General features: G+C 49.3%; 1 protein-coding gene across 3 annotated transcripts in view; it reads right to left on the reverse strand.

Moving 5' to 3' along the window:
- Galnt10 (polypeptide N-acetylgalactosaminyltransferase 10) overlaps positions 1-19,287 on the reverse strand; it is a 150,429-nt gene that overhangs the window by 57,238 nt on the left and 73,904 nt on the right. The window contains exons 2-4 of one of the 3 annotated variants that reach the window (XM_052757573.1): positions 18,017-18,119; positions 13,625-13,763; positions 143-309 (exon numbers count right to left, since the gene is read on the reverse strand). In XM_052757573.1, coding sequence (XP_052613533.1) covers positions 143-309; positions 13,625-13,763; positions 18,017-18,119 — 409 coding nt within the window. Of the gene's footprint in view, positions 1-142; positions 310-13,624; positions 13,764-17,311; positions 17,949-18,016; positions 18,120-19,287 lie in introns of those variants that run through there. The other 2 variants (XM_052757575.1, XM_052757574.1) reach the window with 2 other exon arrangements.

Consider the following 19,287-nt stretch of genomic DNA (forward strand, 5'->3'; position numbering starts at 1 on the left):
GTGTAAGGTACAAGGTCTGTGTAGCAGCTGTGGAGTAAATAGGGACTCAAATACCACACTGCTGGAGAACTCCTTTGTGGGCAGCACCCCTTTGTAAGCACGGAGCTCAGGGAGAGCAGAGGCAGGGTGGGCAGGGCCCTACCTCGATCACTGAAGTCATCCACCAACACGATCTCCGCCACCAGTTCTGGGGGTGAGCGGTTGAGCACGCTGTGCACGGTGCGGAGCAGTGAGGACCAGCCCTCGTTGTGGAAAGGGATGATGATGCTGGTGTTGGGGAGTGTCTCCAGGTAGCGCTTGCTGTTGCAGCTGGAGGGAGACACAGAGGAGAGAAGACAGGCGTTATCCAGAGTCACCATTCAGTTTTCATACTGTAGCAAGAACGCAGAGGCGGGCATCAGGCTAAACGGGAGTCCCATGTCCTTTCCAGCCACCAGGGGAGGAGAGAGGTGGAGAGAGAGACCTCAGCTGTAGGACTTTATTCTCCTTGGCCCCACGGGGTCCTACTTCCACTCTGGTGGAGTGGGTCCTGTGTAAAAGACTCTTGTCTTTGTATAGTCAGGTTTACACACACACACAGAATGTCATTTACAAATAGATAATTTTACTTAATATCCAACCTAGAAGCCGTCCATTAATTAATTAATTTATTATTTTCTTGTCTGATCATCTTGCCTAGAGACTGTAAAGCAATGTTGGGTAGAAGTGGTAAGGGCAGACACCTTGTCCTCCTCCTGATCTTCCGGGGTCGGGGACCTTCTATCCCTGACTAGTGCAGTTTTTCACTGGTGCCACTGAGCAAGGAGTTCTTTAAATTCTTAGTCTGTGGAATGTCTTAAACTCCCTAAAGTTTTGGATTTTGTCAAATGCTCTTTTCTCCCTGCATCTGCAGATATCTGTCTTTTCTTGTATTACTATGGTCTAGCACATTGATTGGTGGCCCCACATTAACTCAACCTTGCATTTCTGCGGTAGCCTAGCCAGCCACAGTACACAATCCTTATACAATGCTGAGTATTTTGTTCACTGGTTCTTTTGTTGAGGAGTTTTGTATCTAGTCTCATTAGGAATATTGACCTATGGTTTTCTCGTGGTATTTTTGGTTTTCTATATTGCATTTAGTTTGCTAAACACTAGGCTATTGGGGCTAGGGCGATGGTTCAGCAGTTAGAAGCATTTGCTGTTCTTTCAGAGGACCTGGGTGTAAGTGCCCAGTACCCACATCAGGTGGCTCACAATCTCTTGCAGCTCCAGATCCAGAGGGGTTCCAATGCCCTCTTCTGGCCTTTTTAGGCACCAGGCATACATGTAGTGCACATACAAACACATAGGCACTCACATATATACCTAAAACGAAACAAACCCTACCTAGGTTCTTAACATTAACATAACCATGTATTTTCTTTCTGCCCTACAATATGCAATCCTGTCAGGAAACACAATGCCAGCAATACTATAACTGGTAGCAATACTATTACATATTTTTTTTCTATAGTTTATATTTCAGCCAAAATTTCTGTTCTGAAGCTGCCCGAGTGATCCGTCTCTGCATCTCTTTCTGTAGCCACACATGCAGGGAACATCTGGGTTCATTTATTTATTTAGTTATTTACCTGTAGGGCTTGCGCTTTTAATTTTTAATTTGGGTCTAGTCATGTTTATATAATTATGTGAAGCATACAGTTCCAAGGCCGACTCTAAAAGGGGTAATTCGAAGATGTCTGCCTCTTATTAGTGTCTCCTCATCTAGTTTTTACCTTCTTCCAGGAGGCCACGTGATTTTTGTGGCTAATGACTGTACTGTTTCCATGTTTTTGTATAAACAGCTGTGGATATAGATTGCTGGCCTTGCAGGGCTTTCTAGGAAACCCGATGGTATACACTTCACACCTTTACTTTTCACCGACTGCTCCACTGTGGAAACGATGCTACCCGATACGCTTCCTTGGGTTCCCCTTGCTACAGTTTCCCAGACTTTCCTTTTGTGTGTGTGTGCGTGTGTGCATGCATGCGTACATGCGTGCAAGTGTTGAGACAAGGTCTCTCACTGAACCTGAGTCTGTCTGTTTTGTCGAGGATGGCTGTCTGGAGAACTCCTAGGATTCCCCCCTCCCCATGCTCCAGCTCCAGCTCCCCAATGCTGGGATTCCCGGCATGCAGCCACACCCATCTTTTTACATGGGTGCTGGAGATTTAGACTCAAGCCTCCCACTTACATTGCATGTGCTCTCATCCACTGAGCCGTCTTCCTGGCCCGTTTTAGGTTTTGAAGAAGTGGGTGAGTCCAGTTCGGGGGGGGGGGGGGGACAATATCTAAGTCCATCTGCCCAGCCTAAGATTTGTTTTACAGAAGGTAAGCTAGTTTGTTTGTTTTATGATAAACTGTTTTGCTTCAGGAGAGAAGCGGGATGCAAAGAGGGGGCAAAGAAGGCATCTGTTCTGAATGAGTTGTCTTGCCTGGACCAGCCGCCTCGCTAGGCCTGAGAGCTTGTTAGAAAACCAACTCTCTGGCCCGTCCCAGACTACCTGCCCAAGAGCAGCGGTCTCAGGGCGGGGCCCAGCAGTCTGTTTTTAACAAATCTTCAGTGTGAGTCTGATGCCCACTCAAGTTCAAGGGGTCACTGCGGTAGACACCCAAATTCACAGTACCATTGCAGAAAGGTTTCCTGGGGTCCTGAGGAGAACTGTGTGGATGGTGACTGGGGGGGTGGGGAGGGCATAGGTAAGGGGGTGACACCACCAGTGGGTTAGGGGAGCAAGAGAGGAGAGGAAGAGGTGGGAGAGGAAAAGAGGAAGCATGAAGAAGAGGGAGCAACATCTTCGTGACGGGTTGACACCTGTGGGTCACTTTCCGAGCTGAACTCTGACATGACCCCCAGGGCAGACCGGGTGGGCATGCCATCCCTGCTTGAAGGAAAGCCTGAGAACTGAGGAAGGGAGGCGGCCACTTACAGTCCCACTGACATGGCAGACCATGGGTGACGTCGCTGGGCTTGAAGCCCTGAGAGGAAAGGAACACAGTCCTGTCTCAGCACCTGCATGCTGGTGGACAGCATGTGGGAGTGGGGCACATTCCAGAAATGAGAGGGAAGGGAGCCTGATGGAAGAAAGGGTGTGAAAACATGCCTGGGAATGTGGGGCACGACACGAGAGTTTTCCTTGTCTCCTTAGATATAACCTGTCCTGTCCCCCGCCCTCTGCAAGCCCTCAGGATGTGCTCCCAAATGTACCCACTGTGTGGCTGGTGGTTTCTCAAGTCCTCACATCCCAGCATAATGCCATCTCCCAAGAGGTGATGCCCAGGTCCCTCCTTCCCCAGCTTTGGATATGCTACCTCAGGGACCCACAGAAACTAGGGCCCGAGGAACAATCTGGCAGATTGTTCTTGTGTGGTCCTTTCTGAGTTTCTTTCTTTTTTTTTTTTTTTTTTGTTTTTGTTTTTCGAGACAGGGTGTCGCTGTGCAGCTTTGCGCTTTTCCTGGATCTCGCTCTGTAGACCAGGCTGGCCTCGAACTCACAGAGATCCGCCTGCCTCTGCCTCCCGAGTGCTGGAATTAAAGGCGTGAGCCACCGCCACCCGGCCCCTTTCTTAGTTTCATCTGTGGTGATAATTAAAAAAAAACCAAAAAACAAAAAAACAAACCCTCGACAAAAAGCGACTTAGGAGGGAAGAGGGCTTATCTCGGTCACAATTCCAGGTTACAGTCCATCACGTCAGGGAACCCACTTCAACAGCTGGTCACAAGGCGCACATAGTCAAGAGCAGTGAGAAATGAATGCACTGCACGTCTAGCGCTTGGCTTGCTCTCTCCAGGCACACGCCAATGTCCAGTCTCCTTCCTAAGCAGGCACCCCTGCCCTTCTCTATCTCTGTCCGGGGATGAGACTGCTTTCTCTGTAAGGCACTTGGTTAGAGCTGAAGGTGGTGGTGTGCACCTGTCCTCCTGGCACTGAAGTTGAGGCGGGGTGTGTGTGTGTGTGTGTGTGTGTGTGTGTGTGTGTGTGTGTGTGTGTGTGTGTGAAGGCTGGGAGTCGGAGACCAGTCCAGCCATACAGAAACCTAGAGTCAAAACCAAATACAAAACCAAAAACAACAGCAACAAAACCCTCAACAGCAAACAGCAGCCCACAGCCGGCTGGAATCGGTGGAGTGGGAAGAGGTGTGGGACGGAAGGGCCAAAGCTAAGTTCTTTACGAAGCCCTTCCCCATTCACAGCGGCTCTACTGAGAGCCAGCCACACACACAACCTGCTCAAGACACAGCCAGAGGAAGGAAGTTTATTGCCACTCAGTCAAAGTTTATTGCCACTCAGTCATGGGCCTCAGCCAATCAGGCATCTGTAGATTGACATTCCTGACTTGCTTGCCCCAGAGTTCAGATGCAAACAGTCTCAATCAGATCTTGGACTACGGTATTTTTTTATTTATTTTATTTTTTTCCTTACCTGCATGAACCTATGTTCCAGAAACTTCTTTCCTCAAGTCATAAATAATTGTTTCTTTTCTTTTTTGAGACAGGGTATTGCTATCTAGCCCAAAGTTGGTCTAAAACTCATGATGATCCTCCTGCCTCTGCTAATGACTTTGGTTCCTAAGGGGCGTCATGGCAGACGGTTAGGTGATGGCTGCCAGCAGCCAGGACGAACTGGACTTTACCCCCAGGCACTTGATGATTCATGAAAGGAGGGGAGACAAGCTGGCAAGAGGTACAAGTTCCAGAACATTCTGCCATGGTGTCTCCAGAAGCAAAGAACTGTAAAGTACCAGTATGGCACACCTGCCTACAGAGGAGAGGACACATGGACTATTCCCGAGGAATATCCCATAGCCATGGAAAGTGGCTGACAAGCACGAACATAATACATAAAACCAAAGAGGCTACTTGTACAATAAAATGGTCCAACCACATGGTGCAAAATCAAAAAGAACACTGGACTCACACACGTCTATATATATGACGAGCAAAAGACGAGCAAATGGTTTGTGCTCCCTGCTTGAGCTGAGCTTGGATCTGAGTGTGTGGCTCGGAGTTGGGATGGAAGACTGCTGCCCACCCCCACTCCCCAAATATGGAGAGGAGAACTTGCCACAAGGACTCTCTTCTGTTCCTAAACTAAGCTGCTTTAGCTTGTCACCCCGCTTCCCCGATGCCATCTGAAGGAAGGGAGAGAGGTGGAGCTCTACTTTCATATTGTTGCTGTGATAAACACCATGACCAAAAGCAACTTAGGGGGAAAAAGAGTTTTAGTTTACACTTCCAGGTCAGAGTCCATTACTGAGCAAAGTCTGGGCAGGAATTTATGCACCAATCATGGAGGAATGCTGCTTTTTTGGCTGGCTCACAGGTCATGCTCAGCTAGCTTTCTGACACAGCCCAGAACCACCGGCCTAAGGAATGGCAATGCCCACAGTGGGCTGGGACCCCCTACATCAATGAACAGTTAAGACATGCCCACAGACCAACCGATGAAGACAGTTACTCAACTGAGAATCTCTTTTCCGGTGATTCTAGGCTGCACCAGGTTGATGGGTAATGCTGACTAGGACAGGCGACAGCCTTCATCTTTCCTTCAGTCTTTTCTTTTTCTTTAAACTCAATGGCAGCATCACTTAAGATTCCACTCATCTCTCTAACCAGTCCAACTGGATTCCAACTGTCTATTCTTGAATAGGTGAGTACCATCTTCAGTGTGGAGTATGAAATCCAAGTGGAGAGTGTGCTGGTCATGCTTCTTGGACTTGTCTAGTAAAACCTAGTCCAAGGACCTTCACCTACCAATGAATAAAATACTGAAGTCTCCTCCTCTGAGAGACATGGGCCGCTATCCACATGAGAATGCAGCAGTAAAGGGTCACATGCTTTGATCTGCTTTCTACGGGCTAGGCTGACTTTAGCCAAGAGCTCCGCTAAGATTCAGTCCAGGTGACATAGTGGGAGACCTGTGATAAAATCACGCTGAAGGGGCTGGAACCACACTGTAACTAGGAAGTGGCCCACTCAGTCTCCAGCAGACCAAGAAATGAATAAAAGCACACAATAAATGGGAGCTTTTTATTAAAGATGAATGTAGCATCTATTTCTAGAAGATTCAGAAAATGCCTCTGTTTGTAAGAACAACAAAACAACAATGAAAAAATTCAAACTCAAAAAAAGAAAGAAAGAAAGATCCAAATTCACACATACAGACCATCCCTCGGCTGGTGTGCCTGTGGGTGGTTTTCAGCCAGCACCTTTCGTGGGTGATACATGCTTGTCTGAGTTTTTGCTGACAGGCAGCCATTTTTGCTTGCCAGCTATCAATCTCTACAATTTTCAACCCACAGGCTGAGCCCACTGAAATCTGGCGTACAAACCAGAGGAAATAAAAGTCACCTGGAGAAATTGGATTGGCTGCCATTTTCCTTCAAGGCTCTCGAGCCTTTAAATCTTGATATTGGGTCCGATGGGTCAATAACTGCTATCTTAAAAGGGCACTCCGTGGTTTTAGAGGAGAGCTCATATAAATCTCCTGAGAAATTAGAGGTGCTGCAGAAGAACCTGGACTCCCTTTCCCAGTGCACAGACCTCCCCACCTATAGGGGCTCTCTGCCCAGAGCTGCCTCGGTAACCACCTATCACATCAGGATGGCCGCATCCCACCTGCAGCCAGAATGGAGCACTCCATTCTAAAGGTGCCCACCAAGCTCACTTGAATGCATGAAGCATGATGAAAAGGATGGAGTCTGCCTCTAAGCCTGTCACTAGCCGGCAGAAGGTCTAACCCACTTCTCCGTATGGCAGCAGGGACGGCGATGTGGGCTCTATGAGAAATGGTAGAGGGGGTGAGCGGGGGTTCTTGCTGAGCTCAGAACACTGAAGGTAACTATTCTGGCTTCATTTTTGTCACTGAGATAAAATACCTTGACCAAAAGCAACCTTTGGGAGGTGAGGGTCTAGATGGCTTATCCCTCCAGGTTGTATATAATCTATCATTGAGGGGGAAGTTGAGGCAGGAACTCAAAGCGGCTAACTGCCGCACATCTGTAGTCAAGATGCAGAAAGAAACAATGCATTCACACGTGGCTTGCTCTTTGGTAGCATCTCCACTCATACTATTCAGAATCCCAAACCGGGGATGGCACCTCCCACGATGGGTAGGTCTTTCTACCTCAATTAACACTCAAGATTACCCCACCCCCCACCCCCATCAAGAAGCATTCACAGGCTAACTTGATCTAGACAATTCCTCAACTGAGGCTGTTCTCAGATGATTCTAGGTTGACAGTTAAATCTAACCAGCCGCCGATCCATATAACCTGATGCCAGCCAGTCAGTTCCAGACTTACAACCTTGTTAGATCGCTGCTGTCTTTTGCTCTCCAAGGAAGGTGAACTAAAACCACAATTTGAACACAGCAACTCAAAAATCCCATTTCCATTTTTCACAATACCACCATGCACTCGCCTACCTTGTGGACATCTACATAGTTAATAGTGTCTCGCTCCGGATGCCTCCCCCGATTCTGCTCTTCCCAAGGTCTTCCCTGCCTGTCTGCAAACCGCAATTCCACCTCTTCAGCGGCTCTGGGGCTCGAACCCTGACCCCTATATCCTTGACTCTGCTCTTTCGCTCACTTCCATACAGCTCCTAGGTAGATCTTGCTGTCTCCACCTTCATGGTATCCTGAGAACCAGCCCTGGCTTCTCTGCTGCTCCCAGCTAACACAAGTCACTCTCCTTTGCTGTCACAGACTCCTAGCTTGGTTCCCTGCTCTCACCTGTGGCTGTGACAATTACTTATTCTTTGTGTGTGCATGCATTTGTGTGTATGAACATGGGCATATGCACGCCATGCCGCACACGGGGAGGACAGGGAACAACTCTGGTGCTGCAGGCCGCAGGAATATATCATAAGAACTCAGCTGGTTATGACAAAGTCACTACCTGGAGCAATCAGGGAATTCCTCCAGAGGAAGCCAAATCCCAAGGAGTTTTTGGTGTTACTTGGCTTGTTATATATCAGCTGTCTTCTGTTATGAAAATCATGTGTGCCTTCATAGTTTTCCCAATTGACTTTTCCCTAAGAAGGGCTAACAGTGTGGACTGATCACTCTCCAGACATACACATTCCAGGTATTTGGAGAACAGCCTCAGGAAAGGCTTTCTCTGGAATCAGATATCTCCCTTGGCCACTTTCAAGGACTAGCAGTAATAATAGTCCACATGCAAGTCTCCTGATTTAAGGTAAATTCCACAAGGAGACACCACCTAGGTCAGGTGGACGTTAAGTAATAGCTTTACACAATTCAGCTTGGACCCCCCTTTCTTACAGCCTTACTAACTTCATAGACAGCTAACTCCTTACCTAACCACTTCTAGGAATATTTAGATAACCTCCTGCACTGACAGCTATGCTCAGCCAGAACCCCAGTTCAAGCCTCCCTGTAATTATCATCATTGGCAGCATCCGGCCAGGTCCATTCCCAGATGGAGAAGAGTACTTTATCAGAGATACCTCTGTATTCTCTAAGAACAGACTTAACCATCCAGGCTACCTGTTTGAGAAGGCCTGGCGGATGTGCCAATTAAGCCTTACTTCCTCCTTTCCCAAACCTTACCTCCAGTTCCAGATCTCCCTTTAACTATCACCAGAGGCATCCAGCTGTACACAGGTTGCCTAGCGACTGAGCACACTTTCCCCTACCCTGCAGAAAAAACGGCAGATAGCTTGGACAGATAGGAGCCACAGGAAAAAAGAAGACAGTTTTATTTTCTCCCATTGACCTAGCAACTTATAGATTCTTAACATTTTCTACCAATCACGTTTAAGATTATAGTTGAGCACATAAGAGCCCTCTTCTTAGATATTACCTGAATTCAGCCTTTAGTTAATATCCCCATTGGTCACTTCCCTTTGGGGTTGCAAGTGATAATTAACGGTTATTGCCTCCCTATGTGATTCTTATCACCCTTCCATTTGACCCTGGAAGCCTGGCTTTATATACCAGGACTTCCAGGGCACGGGGGTCGGAGAAGAGAAAAGAGAATGGAAGAACTAGACGGGTAAGAACTTGAGAGGAACAAACTGAGATGGGGAAGAACTAGATTGAAGGGCTAGAAGAGAGTACTAGAGGAACGAGATGGAAGATGAGGATGAGCCAGATGGGGAACAACAAGATGAGGAAGAACGAGATGAGGAGAGAGAAAGAGATGGGAGAAAAGATGATATGGGAAGGAACAAGATGGATGAGAACCTAGAAGGGGCAGAACAAGATGAAGGAATTAAGATAGAACCCAGAGGGGACCTCGGACAAGTGTAGAGAGAAATCAGGCAAGAAAAGACCTAAATATGAGAGCAGAATATAAGTTTGTAACTGACACAGAATAATAAAGTATATGGACTAAGGAGTTTCGTGTACATAGATTCATTTCTTCTCATCAAAGATTAATTATCAGCTGGTTGTAGATTCTTCCCGGACCCTGGGAGGGGACTATCGAGGGGCTGGACCCCCTTAGTCCCCGATACTCTGGGTGTCCACTCTCAACTTCTACCTTGTTTGAGACAGGGTCTCGTTGTTGCTGTCCATGCCGAGCTAACGGGCTCACAAGCTTCCAGGGACCCTCTTGCCCTCAACCCTCTGTATCCATCTTGCCATGTGAGCATTGAGATTACAGACACGTTTTACCATGTCTCAATGTCTCAGTTTACCTCTCGGGAATCCGAACTCAAGTCCTCATGCTCGCGAGGCAGGCGCTTTACCCACTGAGACACCCTCCCAGCCTCCTCACTGGGTTTCTTGGATGTAGCTTTACAGTTATCACCCAGTTTGGAGAGGTTCAAGCCATTATTTCCCTTCTCTTTGCCACAGATTCCAATCATATGCCTATTAGATGGCTGGCTCAAAATCATCCCAAACTTCATTGAGTTTTCATTATTCAAAACTTTATTTTTTATTTCGGGCAGTTTGTTTTGTTTTGAGTGAAAATAAAATGTTTACTCACATTTTCCCCTGCAATAGCTAATCCATCATTAATCTATGCATCTTTCATCTCAGCCACAGTTGGCTTTATTTCTGGAGTTTGGGAGCTAGAGGGACGGCTCAGTGGTTAAGAGCACTTGCTGCTCTTACAGAGGATCCAGCTTCGGTTCTCAGCACCCCTTGGCAGCTCACAACCATTTGTAACTGCAGGTTCAGGGGATCTGATGTCCTCTTTTGTATTCTGAGGGTACCAGTCACGTACACACCGAGTGTACACGCATACATGCAAAACACACACACACACACACACACACACACACACACACACACACACACACACACACACCACTCATATATATAAAATAAAAACCCTGTATTTCTAGAATTGGAGTCTTTCTATAGACAGAACACAGCTGCAGTGTCCTGCTAATGCCACACCTGTATCAGCGCCAGGTTGTGCTGACCGACGACTGTTATTGTCACAGGTCACCTTCCCTGCTACTTTGCACTCCTACTAATTTTTGACTGGCTGTCACTGTTCACAGTCGGGTGTCTGTTTGTACGTCTGCACCGCTGAGCTCTGCATTGCATTAAGTTACTTGAAAACACTTTTATCTTTCCAGCTCACACTTTATGATTACTTTCCAGACTGGTCCAGAGGGCTAAGGAGTAAAGAAGGGCTGCGAGGCACTACACCCATCTCCTCGTTAAGTGTGAACTCTGAGTTTTCCCAGCCTGAGCCGTGGGAAGAGATGGTTACCGGCCTTCAGGGGAGTCTCTCTAGTCCTCCTGGGTGATTCTTTTCCCTCTAAGACATATGTTGAACAAGAACCCACTGGCAGACCCTCCACAGACTGCCCTAGCCCTCTCTCTGCGCTCTGGGGATCCACCAGTCTCTGCCCCCCAACCCCCACCACCACCAGCAGCAGAGGCGTGTGTCACCACACCTGGCTTTTGTGTGGGTGCTGGGGACTTGAACTCAGGTCTTCATACTCATGCCACAAGCACTTTATCACCTGAGCCATCTCCCCAGACCGTTTCATTTTATTAGCGCGTGTGGTACGACTGTCAGAGGCAACAAGCTCTGCCTTCCTTTTCATTCAGACTCTGTAACCTGTTGCAGTTGTAAAGAGGCTCCAGAGACTCTGGACTATTACAATAATCCATAAGTTCTTTTGAGGAAATTCAGCACATATCATAAATTTTATCATGTTAACACAAAAGGAAAAAGCCAAAAGGGGTAGGGGGGTGGGGATGTGGTAGACAAGGATTCCATTCACATCCACTCACTCACTCCTTCCCGACATTCAGTGTTCACCATGGGGCGAGTAGGCCGTGGCTGCCGGCTGCTATCACCCCCAGCGTGGTTAGCCTTGCACCGTGAAACCGAAAACCCAACGGATGCATCCCAGGGGAGCCTACAGCTCCTACTCACTTCTGCAGCAGAGACTCCCTTGTGTCACCCGCCTTGGGTCCTGAAGCCTCTGTGTTCCCTCACCAAGCGGCTGGGCTGGGTTCCCCGGGGAGCAGGGAAAGTGGGCCAGCCCACCAGCCAGCCTGTGTTCAAACTCACTGGGCTGGCGGTGCAGAGGGCAGGCCTGCTCGGAGCCAGCTGGTCACCTCCCACATGCCAGCCCAGCAACTTGGGGCCAAACTGCCTAGCTCCTGCTCTCCGTGGGTGTGTGTCTGCAGAGCAGCTTCTGGTGTGAGCAAAGGCGCCTGATACAAACCAAAAGCCCCCTCCATCCTGCCCTTGCCAAAATTTAGTTTGAAGGGATAAAAGGCAAACAGGAATCCCTGCTCCTGCCTGAGAAGTTGTTAAAGCCAAAAGAAATCGGAGGCAGTAGGCTGCCCAAGCGTTCTAATTTACTTATGTGCCCCTACTGCCAGACCGCAGGAGAGTCTCCTCTCCGGGGACGGAGGAGGTCTTCAAGGTATCTGTCTGCTCACTGCTGGAAATCCAGCTTCCACACTTGATGAAGCTGTAAAAAGCAGGTGTTAGAAGTACTCAACATTAGCACTCAGGAGGCTAGTAGGGCAGACAGGCTGCTAACTGAGGCGCCAGAGGCCTCCTGAGCACGGACCACCCCCACTTCCCCTGCCAAGCTGTGGATACATTTCGGGGCAATATTTCTAATGTGGAAGAAAAAAAAATACACAAAGTAAGAATGAAAACCTGAAGAGATGGCTCAGCAGATGAAGGGGATGGTTGCCAAGCCTGAGTTCGATCCCAGGAACCCACATGGTGGAACGGGAAAACTGACTCCTATACGCTGTCCTCTGACCTCAACAGGCACGTTGTGGCATACGTAACCTCACATACACATACATACACATAACATCTTTAAAAAAAAAAAAAAGAAAGGAAAGGAAGCTAATCAGGCAGACGCTGTTTCCAACTTTGGACTGTTCAGATTTTCTTAGTCTACAATCATATAAAAACATCCCCTACGTAATCTATCCCTTCTCACTGTCAGTGAAGCATGTATGAGTTACGGGAGCTGGGCCTGACGAAAAGGGCTGCCATCCCAGCTATGTGGGAGGCTGAGGCAGGAGGACAGATAGTTGAAGGCCCACACCAGGAGAACAGTGAGAGATGAGCCATTATATTGCTTCCTAGGAGCTCGTGACGGTGTAAGGTTGGGGCACTCGGTGTAAGTTTTTTACAGTTACGACAATCAGTGCTCCCGATGTTGGGCACGGGGTTCGGTCTGGTGACGCTCAGTGTCAGCTCACCGCTCTGAACCCAGCAACACCAGTGTGGCTGAACAACATTCTCATATGTCAACGGAAGATTCTAGGGGATTACCGAAGACCATGAAACAGACGGCAAATCCCACAGGCAATCACTCTGGGTCCCTCTTCTGTCCCCTCTGGGCAAGAGACCTCGGTGCAAAAGGGGCACTTGTCCTGGAGGGCAACCTGTCTTCTAAGTGAGGCTTCCCAGCCATGTGGTTTCCTCTTCTACCCTGTGGCTGCATCAGAGTCGCCTGCAGGGCTTCTGGGGGCACTGACAGCTGACAGTCTCCAGGACTTTGATACAGTTAATTTTGAATGGAGGACTGGGCTGGAGAAATCGCTCAGGGTGTAGAGCTCTTGTTGAGCAAGCTGGGGACCAGGGTTTGAAGTGCTAGAATCCACATAAAGCCAGACACAGTAGTGAACTGTCTATAACCCCAACACTCTTTACAGTGAGGTGGGACGGGGAGAGGAGAGTTCCTTAGGAGCTGGCAGCAGCTAGCCTGCTGTATGCAGTGTATACAGGGTGAACAGCAAACGGACCCTGCCTTAAACAAGGCAGAAGGAGGCAAGGACCTACACGAGAGGTTGTCCTCTGACCTCCACACGTGTGTTATGGCAACGTGCCGCCCACCCCACCCCACCCCCTCACACGTGTAACAAATTCCCAGGTGAACTGATGCCACTGTTTGGGAGACCCTCTGAGAATTGCTGGCTCCCTACCCCCGGCGAGAAAGAGACAGACGGTAGGGCAGCGCCATCCCTGGCCACATCAGCTCCAAATTAGAGAGGGTTTGATAACTGGAGCCTCTGCAGGGGCTCTGTTCCACAGGAGGCCGGCGGCGGCACTTCACGCAACTGAACTCACAACCCAGAGCAATGGGCAAAACCCTTAGGCAGCAGGAGATGAGAAGTGTGACACTCACTTTAGGTGCCGGATGTCGGGGAGAGAGCGATTCAGGGAGATTTTATCACTGACGTAGATGTTAAATCCGTTTTCTCGGTATGCCTGGTCCGCTCTCTCGGCATCGGTCATGGGGTAAGGCTTCCCCTGTTCTCCATGTCCTAGGGGCAGAGAGCAAATTCAGTGTTGCTGGTTTACCTGACAGCTACAAGGGTTGAGGCTGGGGAGAGAATGACTGGGCGGCAGATAGAGCCTTAGGCGTGAGGCTGGAGAGTCGGCTCCGTGGTTAGGAGCACCGGTTGCTCTTGCAGAGAACTCAGATTTGAGTCCTAGCACTCATGTCGTGGCTCACAACCACCTGTAACTCCAGTTCCAGGGATCAGATGTCCTCTTACGGCCTCCATGGGCACCGCACACGTGTGGTGCATGGACTTACACGCTGGCAAAACACTCGCACATGTAAAATAAAACTAAATACTTCTAAATTTTGTTCTTGATTTTATACCTGGTCACGGGGCATATTAGTCACTTCTGCATTACTGTGAGCAAGGACCTGAGAAATACAACTTAATGGGGGAAGGATTCGTTCCAGGGGGTTGCGTCCATCGTCACATGGCTCTGTGCTCCCGTGCCTGTTGTGAACCAGAACGCAGTGGCAGCGGGGTGTGTGTGTGTGTGTGTGTGTGTGTGTGTGTGTGTGTGTGTGTGTGTATGGAAGAGGCTCAGGGGACACAGAAAACAGAGAAAGGGAATACAGGGAGAGGTGCCAGGGTGAGATTCAGCCCCAAGGGTACTCTCCCATTGGTCTATTTTCTTCACAGAGACCCCACCTCCTACTTCTGTCTCCTTCCAAACTGTAACCATATCAGCTTCATCATTGGGTCCCAAGCCCTTCTGGGGCTGTTCTGGAGGGCTTCACAAGATCCAGCCACACCTTCCAGAAAGCCCCTCTCTCTTCCAAGGGTTTCTTCAGAAAGTGGGCAAACCATTCACTGCTCTGACAAGAAGCCAAATCCACTCCCTCCCTCTGCCATCTGGACACCAGAGACAACCTGACCACAGGCATGCACTGTGGACTACCACTAGATCATACATTAACTAAGCCTGCTTCCATGCTGTGCAAGGAAACCTTTAAGGATAGACACTGCTCTTAAGGATAGTCTTCAGTGAGACTGAAGACTCTCTTTAGGCCCCCACTGGACCATCTTCGACAGTAATACATCTCTTCCCTTGAAGAACAGTTCATCTTGGTGCCTTTCCCCTAAGCCCATACCCGGTCTTCCTCCCCATAACCTGTATTCACCAGGTCAGCGCTCCAAAGACCTGCTTGTCTCTGGAGGGGCCCTCACAGACAGACCCAGCGTGAGCTCCACTCATCCTCCAGGCACTTCTCAAGGGGGAAAAAACAACAACAACTAGACAACCATGAATTAAAAGAAAAAGTTTCCTTCTATTTTTTAAAATTATGTGAGGGCTAGAGAGATGGACCAGCAGTTAAGAGCACTTTCCCACAGAGGACCTGGGTTCAAGTGCCAGCACCCATAGAGTGGTTTACAGCCATCCACAACTCTAGTTCCAGGGGATCTCTCTCTTTTGAACTCCTCAGGCACCAGGCACACCCGTGGTAGTATACACACACACACACACACACACACACACACACACACACACACACACACACAGTCGAGAGAGAGAGAGAGAGAGAGAGAGAGAGAGAGAGAGAGAGAGAGAGAGAGAGAGGCAAAACACTCATATACATAAAATGAAATAAATAAATCTAAAAAAAAAATTTGAAGAGCATGTGTGTGTGTGTGTGTGTGTGTGTGTGTGTGTGTGTGTGTGTGTGTGTCTGTGCTAGTGCCTGTGGAGGCCAGAAGAGGGCATCAGATCCCCTGGAGCCAGAGTGACTGGTAGTTGTAAGCTGCCTGACATCTGGAAGAGCAGCAAATGCTCTTAACTGAAGATCCATCTCCCCAGCCCTCAACAATCAAGATTAACATCACCCAAGCATTCCCCCAAATTGTGCAGGGGGAAGTGAGGAGAGGGGGAGGGTACCAGCATTCACTCAGCAGGGGTCCTGTCCTGCACTCCACCCAACCTTTCCCTAGAGTCCCCATAGTCACCCGACACAGTGGACTGGAGAGCTCTCACTCTGCAGGTGTACTGAAACTCGTAAAAGGTTACAGAACCAGCTGTGAGGGCCGAAGCCCATGTTCCCTGTACTCCCTCCAGAGCCAGAACCCCTGCCCACCGAGGCAGGTCTCCCTTCTCTGAGCTGATGAACCCTGGCTCTCTCCCAGACCAGCAGCATGTTTGGGGGAGTCAAACCGGAGAGGCCACACAAGTGAACACTTTCTGTAAACCGTAAAGCACCAGATAAACTTGAGGCGATCTGATTCCCATTTAAGCGAGGCAGACGGTCTGTGTAAATCAAAATTGCCATAAACAAGGGGCTAGCCTGTAGCTTAGCGGCAGAGCGCTTGCCTAGCACCTCTGGGCTGCCGGGTTGAGGTTGGGTCCTCAGTACGGCTGTATATAATAATAAATAAACGACTTTTAGAATGCTACGATGATAAAAGATGCTTTGATTTCTCTTTCAAGTCAGGAGGTAAATCAAGAGCTGCCTTATCTACTCAGCCAGGTCTGCTTGGAAAGTTCTACTGCGAGTCACAGATTCAGGGGACAAACGCTTGGCAGTCTGTGTGCAATGTGTCTGAGAAGGGTCTCCGGTGCCCCTCGAGCGCGTTCTCCGGGGGTGCCCACAGGCTTCTAGTGACCAAGAACTGATACAAGCAGCTCGAGGGTCTGCACTGCTGGGTATCCAAGAGTCAGTCACAGCAGCTTAAGGCCAACTGCCCTCTGGGTGTCACATGACCGAGGACACTGATGATGTGGTGGTGCGCAGGCAGAAAGAGGCCTGAACTCACACTTGGAGCAAGGCACCAGGAGATCCACATGGGGGCGGGGACGGGGGCGGGACAGGGGGCGGGGCCACACACGATCAGGCCCAGAGGTGGGGCAGAGGAGAGGGAGCCAAGGCCAGCCAGCTGGACCCCAGCACAGCATCCTGGCAAGGCCTCAGTTTCTGTCTTCTCATCAGACAAGGTCCACTGTGACGGCTGAGGAGGACACTCGGGGTGCAACTCCTCAGTCTCATTATTCGCTTTTTCTTTCTCATAATTAGGCAATTATAAATTATTTTTTTTAAAAAATATTTACTCTTTCATACTTATGTATAATTTTATTTCAACAATCGAGGAAGTAAACAGTCATTTATTTTTCTTAATTTCCCTGCTGTTCTTTTTTTTTCCCCTTGCTAGCCAGCCCAATATTCTAATAATTCAGGCACAATTGTCTGGCCAGCTGGCTCTTTGCAGATGTTTCCTTTCTTAATTTAAGAAGCATCCTTCTCCGTTCATCTAACATTCCTGGCACACAGAGTAGAGTGCTGGGTGTCTGGACTGGGGATGCCCTGGGCACCAGCTCAGTTATTCACGCCCGTTTTCTTGCGAGCTTTGTAGTGAGTTGGTTTTGCCATAAATAATTTAGAAGGGACACCTTTAACCCAGGTCACCACACACAAAGTCAGTCCCTCGGGCTGCTGTATCCACTTTCCACTCAAGCAAAAGCGACCTCACATCATCATCACCTCACTCCACACCCTCACAACAGCCTGCTGAGGTGGCCCGAGCAGACTGCGTGTGCTCACCCACGGATGGGGAGGACGGAGGCTCAGGAAGGGTGGATGTCATCGGTGGCCCCTTACGCTGGCAGCTGGCGCTGAGGCTGCTCTCTTGACCTCTGCCTGCACTCTGCAGAGAAGAATCTCCACACAGTCTCTGTACCTCCTTATGGCGGCCCTTCCCCTACCTACCAGCCCTCACAAGGCAGGTGACAAAGCCCTGTTAGCAGCAGGCAACTGGAGCGGAAGCCCAAGCAGCCAACTCTGGAGCTGGTGAGGTGCTGGCTCTGCCTTCCCGACCCGGGTTCAAGTCCCAGGTTGGCCTTGCTCTCCCCGTGTGACGGCTGGCAGGTGACACCGTATCTCCGAGGTACAGGTCCCCTCTTATTCAGTGGGCCATAAAAGGCTGATCAGGTTGCTGAGGGTGGGACCTGCTCTGGGCTCAATCTGTGTCACCTCGAATCGGTGCCATTTACTTTAGTGTGGGACCTGCGAGAGGCACAGTCACGTGCTAATACCAAGGTGGCGGGGAAAACCGGAGGACAGCGGGTCTGGTGCTGAGAGGAGAGGCCCGAACAGGTGAAAGGTGGGTATAGGAAGTAGGGAGGATGGTGGCAGGCAGGAAGTGAACAGAAGGTCCAGATGCCCCTCAGACACACACAACTCGCGCGCTCGCACACACCCGCGGCTGCACATGCATGCCATGCCCACACTCAGCCCTCCCCTCCATACCTACTCGCTGTGCGTCCCTCCTGATGGCCTCCTTGTCATGCCAGTCCTTCAGTTTTTCTTTATCCTCCAAGAAAAACGGCTTCTTTGGTCGACCGTGTAAGTCCTTTAAAAAAAAAAGAAAGAAAAAAGAAAATAAAGAGAAGAAACCGCGAAAAGGGAGAGAAAAGGGAACATGGGCAGTCACAAAGGTCTAGGCGCTACAGTGCCTGAAGGGAGCGCTACCACCTGTCCGGCCCTCCCGGCAACTTTCAGAGTGCCTGCCGTGGGACCCCTGGATGGGCAGAAGCCAGAGGGCCACAGAAGCTCAGCGCCACCTGCCCGCTGGGAACGCGCTGCCCAGTGGAGGAAGAAAAGACAGGCTTATCTTTTCATCCGTGGGAGAAAGTGCCAAGTGTGATGCTGCCCAGCAGAAAGGATTTGTGGAGCAGACATGGAAAGCCAGCTGCTTTCCACACTGAAGAAAGAAAACGAGGCTGGGTGTGGCGGTACACCTCTGTAATCCTGGGAGGCAGAGGCAGGAAGGCCGTGAGTTCCAGGCTAGCTTGGCATATACTGTGAGACACTGTCACACAACAGCACAACACAACACAACACAGTAGAGGCTAAGGGGTGTAGTTCAATGGTGGAGTGCTAGCTTAGCATTCATGAAGCCCTGGGTTCAGCCCTCAGCACCCCAAAGGAACAAACAAACGCATGAGCTTAGATTTAGCAACGTATTTTTTTTTAAAAAGATGTATTTAATTTTTAATTATGTATATATGTGTCTGTCCGTGTGTGGGTATGTCTGTGGGAGGCCAGAAGAGGGCATCGGATCCCCTGGAGCTGGAGTTAGCAGCGGCTGTGAGCTGCTAGCCTGTAAGTGTTAGGGACTGAACGTAGGTCCTCTGCAAGACCAGCGCACACTCTTATCTGCTAAGCCACCTCGCCAGGCCCAATATAGATAACTGAATCCAATTCATTTTATCTAAAATATTAGCATTTCAACATGCAATCAATGTAAAATGTAATTATTTATTTATTTATTTATTTTTGTGCCCCCCACCAAGGCAGGGTTTCTCTGTGTAGCCTTGGCTGTCCTTTCTCACTCTGTAGACCAGGCTGGCCTCAAACTCACAGAGATCCACTTGCCTCTGCTTCCCGGGTGCTGGGATTAAAGGCCCCGGTCACCACCGACTGGTGGTATTTTACTCTTTTTTTTTTTTTTTTTGGATTAAGTCTTTGAACTCTTTGGTTCACGTCAATCCAAACCCCTTTCCGGTGCTCTGGAACTG

This window comes from Peromyscus californicus, unplaced genomic scaffold, assembly GCF_007827085.1.
Source record: "Peromyscus californicus insignis strain IS unplaced genomic scaffold, ASM782708v3 Scaffold_3__1_contigs__length_106647218, whole genome shotgun sequence".
Lineage (NCBI taxonomy): Eukaryota > Metazoa > Chordata > Mammalia > Rodentia > Cricetidae > Peromyscus > Peromyscus californicus.